The sequence below is a fragment of the Excalfactoria chinensis genome, chromosome 10 (assembly GCF_039878825.1).
Source record: "Excalfactoria chinensis isolate bCotChi1 chromosome 10, bCotChi1.hap2, whole genome shotgun sequence".
NCBI classification, from domain to species: Eukaryota; Metazoa; Chordata; class Aves; order Galliformes; family Phasianidae; genus Excalfactoria; species Excalfactoria chinensis.
This window is the reverse complement of record NC_092834.1, coordinates 11,752,952-11,765,490: the sequence shown is the minus strand read 5'-3', so window position 1 is coordinate 11,765,490 and position 12,539 is coordinate 11,752,952. Positions and strand designations below refer to the sequence as shown.

At 40.2% G+C, this 12,539-nt stretch overlaps 2 protein-coding genes across 2 annotated transcripts in view; both read right to left on the bottom strand.

Moving 5' to 3' along the window:
- Positions 1–1,511: 1,511 nt before the first annotated feature.
- LOC140256861 (uncharacterized) lies at positions 1,512–6,046 on the bottom strand. The gene is made up of 2 exons (XM_072345719.1): positions 3,694–6,046; positions 1,512–3,661 (listed from the first exon to the last, which is right to left on the bottom strand). Exons 1-2 carry the CDS (start codon positions 5,578–5,580, stop codon positions 1,955–1,957), a joined length of 3,594 nt encoding a protein of 1,197 aa, XP_072201820.1. The 5' UTR covers positions 5,581–6,046; the 3' UTR covers positions 1,512–1,954.
- Positions 6,047–8,450: 2,404 nt separating this feature from the next.
- The window catches only part of UNC13C (unc-13 homolog C), a 124,296-nt gene continuing 120,207 nt past the window's right edge, over positions 8,451–12,539 (bottom strand). Inside the window, exon 33 of the mRNA XM_072345100.1 lies at positions 8,451–9,891. Within this exon, the coding sequence (XP_072201201.1) occupies positions 9,606–9,891 (286 nt within the window). The 3' untranslated portion in view covers positions 8,451–9,605. The remainder of the gene's footprint in view (positions 9,892–12,539) is intronic.

Sequence of the window (12,539 nt, the reverse complement as noted above, 5' to 3'; positions counted from 1 at the left end):
AAGTCTACCGAATAAAAAGATACCTAAGTGGCTGATTGCATTATGGAGGTCATATTTATACCCACTGTCTCTATAAAACATCCCCTTACTCATGCCATTTTGCCAGTTTTGCAGTTTGCTCATCTCTTTTGCTTGGGCTCTTCCCTCTTCCTCAGAAACCAACTCGTCTTCCAAGGTTGGTCCTTCTACCCCACTGATAACGATTTACTTTTTTGAGGTATCTGTACTGTGTCATTTCAATTTCAAAAGCAAGGCAAGCTGCTGGCTTGCATTTGTTTCTCTTTCAAATCTTAAAATGGTGGTCACAATGAATTATAAAACAGTACAGCTATTGTGTTTGTTCAGCTTGCGTATGTATTACTGCTGATGTGTGGCTGTTGTGTATTAACTGTGTGGTTTTTACAGACAAAGCCCTGCCATCTACTTAAAAACTAAAATCAAGCTAGCAGGCATGGTGTAGATAACTGACTTCTTTACTCAAAGAAACATAGGAGATTGCTATCTAGAGGGTGGGAGCTTATTTAGTGCACAGTAATTTTCCATTAGTGTTGTACTATTCAGTGTGTATTTTGGCAATTCCTTTTCTTTCCTTTCTTTTTTGTGTGTGTGCTGCTAGTCAGTCACTGACATTTGTTTTCGTAGTGCTGTAACCTCAGGCGTGGAGGCTTCACTCATATTGCAGTCAACTGTCATCACTCAGCAACAAAAAAGCCTTCTGCTTAAATGGGTAAGCATTGTTGAATAAAATGTGTGGGGCCTCCTGATCCTCTATAGAATGAAAGATAGAGCTGCTTCATTGACCATCAGAGGAATTGCCAAGAATCACGAGCAGTAATGTTAGAAGTCTAGGGCAAGTGACAACATCTCTGATTTCTGCCTGCGACTGTTCTGTTGCAACTCTGAAAAAGTCAGTTGTGCTTACCAGTGTGTATTTTATACACCGTGTCCAGTCAAACAAGAGCACGTATCCAGCTCACAGGGCAGAGCTGTGAGCCCAGTTCACTCTGGGTTGTTCTTTCTCTGTAACACTGAAGACTACTTAGACAAATGAGCATTTGTTGGGGATCCCGAGTCAGTGTAGCATCACTGAAGTTCCTCTCAGTCCTCATGCAAACCTTTACAGTCCATTTAGTGTACAGCAAATATCACCTTCAGGATTTTGAGTTGTTCTTGCATGGAGTCTGTCGTGAGCAGTCTTGTACAGCCAGGGCTTAATGCTTACAGTTAATGTGAATTGAGAGCTCTGTGATCTGGCATGCTGTTTGCAGGCAGTGTTGTACTATACTGAGGAAAAAGGTGAACTGAATTTGATACCATCAGTGTAGAAAACATGTTTCCTTACTGTCTGGGCAGATTTTTTTTTTGTTCTTGTTGGTAATTTTGGAGCTTCAAATCTTTATTTGTAGTATCCAACACTATTCTCTGTTTGTGTTGTTGGATTAAATCAGTAACTTTATGAATTAACATTCCTGAATTTGGGAGATGTTACCTTAATCAAGTAACCTTAAAGAATCACGTCCTTTGTAATGTGCTTCCGACGGCCCCGTGGCCAAGTTACGCACTGCTTACACCAATGTGGTGGGTGGTAAAATGGCATTTAATTAACCTCGTGAGTCCCTTATATAGGGCTCCTATTTCATCTAATACATATGCATTACTGAGCATGGGAAGACCTATCGCGTTACAGCACGAGATCTCGCTGATGCCTAATACAACATTTCCCCCTCCCCATGCTCAATAAAGTCATGTCCCGTTACAACGCGAACGCTAGTCCTAAACCTAATATATAAAAATGTTAGTCTCCATATAAATCTAAAATATATAAGTTATCTAAAAAGTGAGGTAGACAAGCTACAATTCATGCAGAGGTAGGTAGTGCAATGTCTAATAATATTAGTGGTTTTCTAATTATTATATCCAAGGCATCTTGGGTTTATACAGTTCCTTCTTCTTCTTAAAGCTTATCATATATCCGTTGGCACTCCATTTTGTCATTAAATATTCTTTCTATCATACGCTGTAAACAACCCTGGATACATTGAAACACACAAGGTAGGCAAATCATTAAAGCTAAGAAAACTAAAATCCCTATAATTAATACTTTAAGAAACTGTTTAAGCCATGGGCCAATATTACCAAATAGTCCATCCAGCCAGCTGCCGAATGCATCATCAATTGCAATTTTCTTGGTATGCTCTTGCATCCACTCCAACTTCTTATGAATTGAATCACTGTGGTCGCTCAGATTGAAGCAGCACATCCCTTCAAAGTCCTTGCATCCGTGCCCTTGGGCCAGTAGCAGAAAGTCTATCGCAGCTCTGTTCTGGAGAACAGCATGTCTGATGTTATTAATGTCCATCAGGAGTTCCGACAAGACCATTGTGGTGACATTAGCTTCTTTCGCAGACCAACAAGCCAATCTCTCAATTTCTCTCAGCGCCTGGGCTGCAGCTACTCCTGGGGCTAAGATTGACGCAAAGATTCTGGCTGTGGGACCCCACAACTGAACCTCATCCCCACAATCCCGATCCAGATTTTTTATTGATCGTTTCTGGCGTTGCACTCGAACCATGCTTTTCATAACATTAATCACCGCAGAATGATTGGGAGCCAACAGTGTCAATTTTCCCAAATAACACGGACCCCCAACTGGATTCTTTGGTATCCCTTGCCAAGCTCTATCCCCACATATCAAGAATATACCCTTAGGAAGAGCTTTGGCTGTACCATTGCTCCATAATCCTTCCCCAGTCAAAGGTTCCTTCCGAGCACAACAACCAGAGCATGCTAGATTGTCAGGACCCCAATAGCATGAGATATTATAGTTGGACCCGTTAGGATGACGTACCACATGCTTCTGATTGTAAGAGAGCCAATTCCCACCCTCCTTTATGCAATGGTCTGCAAATGCATTCTCGGAGCCATCCCCGGAACAAGGACGAGAGAATCCCTCCACCCTTTCAGCAGAAAAACCACAATATGCCCCTGACAACCTATATGTGTCATATCGAATGGGGTTAACTAAAGTGAAAGTTTCGGATCCAATTCTTCTCTGTAATGGTGTCCTATTCCCAAGCAGGCCCTGCCATACCTTATGATTAGACAATTGACCCGGTGTCTTAAAACCCGAAAAATATAGACATCTAACTGGACGTTCCCACTTCTGAGTTTTCTTATTCCATGTTACATTACCGACTGATTGGGATCCAAGCAGCTGCAACTCTGGTGGATCCCATGGTAGGGAGGTATTCAAAGATCTAATAAGGCATGCAGACATTCTGGCCCAATGAGTGAAGTTAGACTCAAACGCCTTCATAAAGAAAACTGTGCTCACTGCATCTTTCTCGCATTTGTTCTTTCGCACATATCCGTTAAACTCCTCTGGGTCCCACCTGGGTACACCAATAAGGCATGTACTAAACGGTGATGAGGCTGACTGTAAACTCAGGCAGAAATCTTTCTGCCCAGTTCGATTAGACCATGTGACCCAAATATTTTCTGGTTGTGACATGAGATGAGCACCCTCTCCCCCTGTAACAAACACAAATACATAAAAACACACAACAAGTGATACAACAAATGTCCTTCTCGTAGGTACAAGCAGTGGTTCTTTATCTGTTCCTTTCTTCTTTCCTGAAGAATCACTTCGCGGTTGCGGCTGGCGGGTTCCCATCAACCATGCCTGAAAAATCTTCGGCAGAATCGGGCTTCATGACCCAGCTTCCCGCAGGCTTGGCATTTTTCTCTAACCTTATACCGTCTCTCTGGAGCTGTACACTGGTTCTTGTAATGACCTATCTGGCCACATTTAAAGCAGGGGTTCTTAGATTGATTATTTTGTGCGGTCATAACCGAAAGCCATGCCTTTGTCAGGCCATCACTGGGCAATGGTGTTGCTTGTTGTTTGTCCAGCACATACTTAATAATTTCACCCGGAGTCTCCAGATCATCAGGAGCCGCCCGAATGATATCTCTAATATTCTGATGAGACTTTTGCTTAAGACAATCTTTTATAACGGAAGATAATGCTTCCTTAGGTAGTTCTGATCCTTCTACTGCCTGTATCAATCGATTGGCAAATTCAGAGAATGTTTCTGAGGGACCCTGCTTTATCTCTGACCACGGGGAAACAGGTTCTGCTTTTCTTACAAAGTTTCTAAAAGCAGTAGAAGCCGCCCCCGTGGAGGCAAGTAATTCTCCCGGACGGAGGAGCCTAAGCTGCTTCTCTGCAGATCCAGCCAGATCTGCATCCGTTCCTAAAAGCCTCATTAAACTAGTTTTCGGATCTCCCTCCTTCCCATTCGCTGGGTGGTTCGGATCACAAGCAGTCTGTGCTACAACAGCCTTAAGTTGTACCGTCCACTCCTCCTTCCACACAGTAAACTGTACTGGTTCAAGGACAACTCTCATAAGGCTTTCAATATCATATGGCAGTAGGGGACCCGGGGCCATAAGAGCCTCAAAGGTACTCATAGTCATCGGGGACCTCAAGCCCTTTTTCTCAATTGCCTCTATAAACCGAGTCACTGCTTTCGCTTCCAAAGGCACCCAAACTGGTCCTTTCTTCTGGACGACTATCGGAAACACCGCCCAGTCCCGTTCCTTAAGCCCCAACCCTCTCATTGATTCACGGATATCCGACCAATCGGTGGGCTTGCGAGAATCCTCTCGCTCCTCCCTCCTCCGGGGAGACGCGACCAATTGGGTGGGGGTAGGCGGAACCTTTCGTTCCTCCTCTTTTTCCTCCCCCTTCTGGGGAGGCGGGACCGACAGGGCAAGGGTAGGCATTTCCTTTCTTTCCGTCCCTCTCTCCTCCCCCTTCTGGGGAAACGGGACCGGCAGGGTGGGGGCAGGCAATTCCTTTCTCTCCACCCCTCTCTCCTCCCCCTCCTCGGGAGATAAGACAAACGGGGTGGGGATAGGCAATTTTCTTTCCTCCGCTTTTTTCTCACCCTTCTCGGGACGAGATCCCTCCTCCGGAGGTGGGTCTGGGGGTGGCTCAACGCCTCCACGGCGCGCCTCCCCACACGACTCTCCCTCCCTCGGACAAATTCCATCCCCCTCAGGCGAGTAAAAGCTTTGCAAAGAGGGGTATAGGCGGGGATAATATGGTGGCGCCTCCCCAGATGACACAACTTCCGCCTTCTCTTCCGGAGTTGTTTCGGGCGCGGCCATGGCCATTGTGAAAACGGCCGGCGTGGCCGGCGCCATTTTGGGTGCAGAGTCGCCGCCAGAAAGCGATTCCTCCGCACCCCCCGGGACCCCGGACGTCCCAGTATCCAGACCAAAAACCCCAGTCGCGATGGCCTGGACTTGTTTCTCCTCCTTAGCGGCTTTAAGAGCACCCAGGACCAAACCCCAGGTTTTTAACTCCTCCGCTTTATACTCGTGCATTGCTCTATGGAGCATGGCAGCGGTGAAAGAATCCCACCGCTCCGAATCGAGCAGATTACTAGGGGAGGGTAAAATCTGCGCCACCTCCAAACAGGAGATGACGGCAGCTATATCCTTCTTAGAAGGAACATTTCTAACGCAGTGAGTTTTACAAACTCGTGATACTACCTTAATGACGGAATCCATTGTTTTTTCTGGTGCGCGACACCGTACGTCCTTGCACCCTTTGTATATACTCGAGACCTGTAGTCCCGCAGTCTTCCACGGTCCTCGTTTTCTTACGACCGAACCGCAGGTAGAACATCAGCTGCTTCAATTTCCGCCCACCGAGGCGCTTCTACGGGATCTAACCGTAGGACTTGCGTCCGCCACGCAGTTAGCCGTCGCACACTACCCCCAGGACGTGCCTCAGAGAGGGCACCAAATGTTACCTTAATCAAGTAACCTTAAAGAATCACGTCCTTTGTAATGTGCTTCCGACGGCCCCGTGGCCAAGTTACGCACTGCTTACACCAATGTGGTGGGTGGTAAAATGGCATTTAATTAACCTCGTGAGTCCCTTATATAGGGCTCCTATTTCATCTAATACATATGCATTACTGAGCATGGGAAGACCTATCGCGTTACAGCACGAGATCTCGCTGATGCCTAATACAACAGGGAGACTAGTTGATCTTCAAAGCTGCCATTCTGAAACAGCTGAAGATCGTGTTTTAGAGCAGTTTGTACAAATAAGCTTTGAGCTCTAGAATCACTTTAAGATCATTTTGTTCATTGTCTTCTTGAATGAGGATTGTCCTCAAATTAGATTTTGTAGGAATTTATGGATTAATCTCTTAGAAATTAACTTATACTGTGTGCACAGATATATTCTCCAGATACATGTTCTAATGTTTCTGTGCATCAACGAATACTTTCAGTGACATCTTTGTGTAAAATCCCAGACCTGCTCGTTGGTCACAATCTGAAGTTGATCATCACTTCTGAAAGAACTTAGTTTTTCTTTCCTGAAGTTATTTTCATGGATTTTTTTAGTAGTGCAATTCTGTAACATGTATGTGATACCAAAAGGCACACACAGATGATACAAAAATACCATTGAAATAAGCAGGTCTAAACAACTGGATGACATTTGCAGAATACTTTCCAAGACTTGCCCAGCTGTGTCTGTAAATAATACAAAATCCATTTATGTTAATTATGTCTGTTAGTTGAATTTAAATTAATACAATAATTTAATGTTTGCCACATTTGTTCAGCTCTTTTATTTAGTTTTCAAGGGATTTGTATGAAATGGGTATTTGAATTTAGACTAATGAAGTAACAGTAAATTATCCCTTTGTCTTCAGCGTTTGCCTACAGATTTGATTTCTGCAGTTGCTGGCATGAGAATATCAATGAAAGCCAATAAAGTAGATTAGAGGAGTGAAACCATGAGCATAATTGTTTTATTATTTATTTTTAAGATTCTCAACTAACACGTTGATAATCTGTTGGGTATTTTTGTCTCGTTTGATATTAGCATGGAAAATTAGTGAGCCAACTAAATGCTGGGAAGTTGTGTGGTCCAGAACTTCTTGCTGATACTGACTCAGGAGTTCAAGTTGGGTTTCTCTTGCTCACGAAAGATACTTCTTTCTTTTACATTCTTTTTAGATATGGTAGATTGTCATCTCCCAAAAGTTGTAATTTCAGATGCCAAGATCTTATCAGATGTACATGACATCAGAAAGGTAATGGTTTTTTTCCTTAATTTGAAGGGGAGGTGAGAACTTAATCGTGTCTCTTTCTTTTGATGCAATAACTTTCTGGCTGACTATACCACATAAATAAGCATCCACAGGAAAAAGGGCATGCAAAAGGGATGAAATGTATCTACAAAAAATTATCTCTTTTCACTGTAAAATAGTAAATGTTAGACGTACATTTATAGCTGCCTTTGGACAGTTGTGAATTATTGGGGAACTTCAAAATAATAATTATATCCTAATGTTAACTGTAATGTTTAAATCTACAATTGTTCTTATTTTACTATAGCATGTTTTAGTAATGAAAGATCTTCATGCTGAGACCCTGTAATGTAACTATCAATATTAAAAAATCCAAACCAACAAGATGCTAATTTTGAGACCCACTCAAATTTACACTAATTTTGGCAATGAAGTTCTGTAGGGGAAGTTGTGGTTGCTGCTGTTATCCAGGAAGGTGGTGAATGTATTGTGTCCAGTTTGGCTAGATCAAGTTCTTAGGGTGGCTGAGGCCTTTTGATTTATTTAAAAAATAAAATACAGAAGATCTATTGTGTAATAAGGTGGATTAGAATGCAAATCAAATCTCTTTTGCCAGTGGTGTTTAGTGCTTGCCAAGAGTGTGAAAGCAATTTAAAAGATAATGCCTTGTTTGTACTTTAGAGAGCACTTGCAACAGTGTAGGATAGCAGAGCTCTGAGGCATTTGCTTCTGTAAAGCTGTTCTCACTGTCTGCACCTTAATGAACTGCACAATTGGTCCATGGCTGCAGAGGCTGCCCTGGATATGCTCATCTCTAGACTGAGGACAGGTACAAGTGTATTTATCAGATAAATAAGTAATAGGGATTTGCTCCATAATGCTGGTGGAAGGGTGGTTGCATATCTGGGCAAGAATTTTTGTTTTACCTATGTGATGTCACATACTGTGTTTTAAATGACTGGATTTAAGTCTGTATTAGCTCTGTGGCCTTCATTCCATTTATTTACTTCTACCCTGAGCTGAAAACTCCAACTTATGTTAGAAACATGTAATTAACAGTAATGACGGAACATCACATGTGTAGTACATTGCAGAATGTTATGTGTGTTGCATTAGTATAGAATATTATGTCCGTGTACGTTAACAAAACGTGTACCTCACTGATTATAAACTTCTGTGATCTTGACGTGCATCTTACACTTAGAAAAGAGGCAAATGCTTGGCCCCAGACATCATAATTTGATATGCTGTATTGTTACCTGTACACTGCTTCCTTGGTATTTAAATCTGAGGAAATATGAATGGTATCAAATAATGACTAGAAGGTATTTCTTCATACTTTATTTTTACAATTTATCACTAAATATATTTACAGGACACAGAGTTTGTTTAGTGCAATACATAGTAATGTTGCATAAGTACAAACTGTTAAACTTCTCTAAATGAAAAAAAAAAACCCAAACCAACTCCAACATAAAACCCTGAACCAAAACCAACAAAAAAGCCAAAGCTAAAAACTTTCTGAAACAAAAGAAACAAACTTAACTGATGTTACAGCTAAGTATGTAAAGCAATGTTAATAACTGAGTGAAAATGCTACCTGCATCATTACTTTTCTGAAACAATCCCTAGAAACAAACCAGCTTTGTATTCCAAACTATTAAGCCTTCTGTGGTACCTTATCATTTAAAAATGATTTTTGAATGCACATATACTGTACTGTATGACAGTCTTTTTCTACAGCTACCCCTTTAATAGAAATATGATATTACCTTGGCAGTTTTGAAGAACAAAGTTATTTCAAGATATCAAACGTCAGTAACAAACTCTAATAAGCACAGCTTCTTGAGAACTTGCTTAAACAGCATTTCTTCACAGTGATATTTATGAAAGGTTGGAAAAAGATTAGCATAAAATATTTCCATCCTTTTTCATTTTTATGCAAAAATCATTACTTTATACTGGTAATTATAAAATTACAAACACTTCTATAAGTAACTGCATCTGTAGTAATGATAGAAAAAGTTATCAGTAAGATGCCTAAAATGAGGCTAGCATAAAATGATGACTTGAAGAAAATTAGCTATTTCTTTGTTTTAAATAATGGGACACAAATTAAGTTAGAATATGCAACGTAGTGGTTTAAGAGACAGACTATTAATTCAAAAAGCTATTTATTTATAAATGTTAAAAAATAAAGGGATCGAGATGAGGCAAAATCAACGTTTTAAAATATATAGTATATAGTTTACTCTTAATGTTAGTTTTGGCACTTCATTGGAACAATTACTTTAACAAAGACCAAAATATGTAGAAAAGATATACAGCTCCTTGACATACCTTGCAAGTATAGTACAGAAGTACTGGCAAACACTGAAAACATAGTTAAACATTCCCACATATTTGCACATGCATGCACTATTCAGACAACAGCATTGAATCTATGTTCTTACAGTGATAGTCTTGCGTTACTTGAGTAATTTAGGCTGTTTCTTCAGCAGATCTTGTTTCTGATTTAAGTCTTACAAATTCTTTAGCAACTTCATCATTGGTCCTCTGAGAAAGTATCCTAAGAATTGTCAACCCAGTCTCATCTACAAAGATGCTTCTCAGCAAGGGATACCAGGACGCGCAGCTACCTTTCTCTGCTATGTTTTGCAGCTGAATAACTGTCATTCCTATAATGCGATCTTCTCTAGCAAAGCAGTAATCTTTCACTGACAGATGAAGTTCATAGGCTCCTGGTTTATCTTCATTACTCAAAATACTGCAAGAATTAAAAATATGAAGTTGGAACAAGAAGTTTAGTTTCATTGCCTGACGGATGAGCGTGCGTTAGGAATCTTGTGACTGTGAAAACGATGGTGGCAGATAGTTTTGTTTTTTTGTGGTTCATTTTTTTTTTTTAATAACAGGTTATCATTCATTTTAAATCTTCTGCATGTTAATATCTCATGCTGCTGATCATACAGTCCTTTTCCTCACAGAGCTGAATAGAAATGGAAGGAATTTAGCAGTTCCTTCAGCATCTGTGCTGCTGTTACCTTCCCCCAGAAAATACCTAAAATGTGCAACTATTTCCACAACTATCACAACTATAAAAATACTTATGCAGGCATCCTTAAATCATAGATGGCTTCTGTTTAGGTGTTATTTTCTTCACAGGTAGGAAGAAATTTTTTTACTTAAAGATTTTGCTCATTTTTAATTTTTTTCCCCCCAGCTTAGTAGTTCTGAACAGGAGAGAATAGGAGTTCTGAAAGGGAGAAGAACTCAGCTATTGAGTATCTGTTTTTTGAATGTGAACTCTGTGCCTGCAGTGGAAAATCTTACACCAGTGTTTGCTGCTGCTTCTGTCCTTGGTGTCTCCTCCCGCCGTGAGTAGGTACCTGGATCTTTTCACATTCTCCTCTAAGTTTTGAGCTCACAAAATGTTATCTGAGCTGAACTTGTTTCTTTTTGTTCTATCAGGTCCAAATTAGCTTGAGGATGTACGGTACTGTTTGTTCAAAGTTCTGGATTTAGTATCGGTCAATAGGATTCCTTTGGTTGATTTAAAAACTGCCATCTTATCACAACTGTTTTATATACAGGTGTCATACCTGCATTTACTTACTGTTAGTGTTGTAGTTCATAGATAGGAAAAAAAGAAACTTTTTATATCACGGTAATGTTGAAATGACAGCAAGAATGTGCTTTTAGCATCTTTTCTCCAGTAGATCTGAGATGTTTGGTTGGGGTTTTAAAAATCTTCCATTAAACTTTACAAACAAGAAGCTCTGCAAGCTTGTCTGTAAAACTAAAATTCATTCCCTTCCAAGACTATTGGTGATTCTCTATGCTGTATTAAAATCTGGCCTAAAAGCTATATATAGCACGTGTGAGACAGCAGGTATCCCCATGAGCTCAGAGGCTACTTGCATTTAATTAGAATTGTACCTACTGAAAAGCCAAAGCAAACTGGGGAGAATGTTCCCAGTTACATAATTACTGCAGTGGGATTTCTATCGTGGCCTGCTTATGTCTTTATTCTGCCTGAAGTCAGAGCTCATTTTGGAGGTCACCACAATTCCTTACGGAGAGAAGGAGCATTTATGCTCACTGCTGTAGATATGAAGGAGGCTTGTTTACTAAAATCACCAACTATTTTTCTTCTCCAGGTTCTTTACTCTCTGTTTTGGATCACATAAGATATACTGGTCAGGGTAGCTCTCAGAAAGCAGATATACAGTTAACAAGTGTTAACTGTCGTTCTAATGTTATTTCAGTTTTTGATTTATGTGGAAAGAAATGGTTAAGCTGTAATCATAGGAAAGATCCGTGCATATCTATAAAGTAACCCTGTCATAACTAAGCTTCACAAAGAAGGTGCAGTTCTGAAACAACATCCAGTCCTTCTAGGAAACGTGAGTTGTTTTTGACATCAACTGATTGAGGTTTGTTTCTTCAATTACTACTTTTCTAACTTATTATGAGTGATAACAATAGAGATGCTCAAAGTACAGCAATTGACAGCCTTAGAAACTTACTAAAGATTAACAGTGGTAGGGCACTGCTGAGGTGGTGACTGATTCATAACTTAAATAACAAAACAGGTTGGTATTTATTTGATACTTCCCTTTTGTTTAAAAGTCAGCATTAAGCGGTTGCTGTTATTTGTTATGAAAGGCATTTGGATATGTTGTCTTCTACCTGAGGTGAAAAACTCACATAATTTGTATAAATTGTGAGGAAGGAAAGAGTTGTGCTGCTGTAAATAAGAAGCATAGACTTGGGTTACTCACACTTTTTCTCTTCATAAACTATACCAGTTTTATACTTCTGAGTAATCTCGGTGAAAATGAACATATCATAAAGGTGAATTTGTATTTAGCTTTCAGGAGGCATCGGTATTCGTAAGAATGAAGAAGGCTGTACATAATGATGATTTACTATATAACTTACTGTAATTTCATATGTATTTTTGCAACTATTCCCATTTAATCTAATTTTTAATCATTTCAATCCATGTAGTTGTATATGAAACTTAACATTGTGAATTTTGTGCAATTTTAATAGCCACAAACAAGTAAAGGAGACATTTTCTATATCTCATAGGCTGCTACTTCATTTACAGTGTAATCTCAGTGCATTTAATATAATTCTTCTGGAAAAAAAGAAATTATGTGTGAGGCATCCAATATGATTGCAGGTGATGCCCCTCATCCATAGCAGGCAGCTCTAAGGAGCTGAGGTTCCCAGGCTGTCTGGGAAACAGTTCTGAAGAGGCTGTGAAAAGTATTTGACTGGAGAGTTTGGACACGGAACTTGCTTTGCTTACATTTTTCCTAAGGCTTTCTTCTTCGGCTTGTCCTTTTATGTTCACATAAAAGCTGTCTCAGCCTGCTTGCTGCTCAGTATCCTTATAGGTCACTT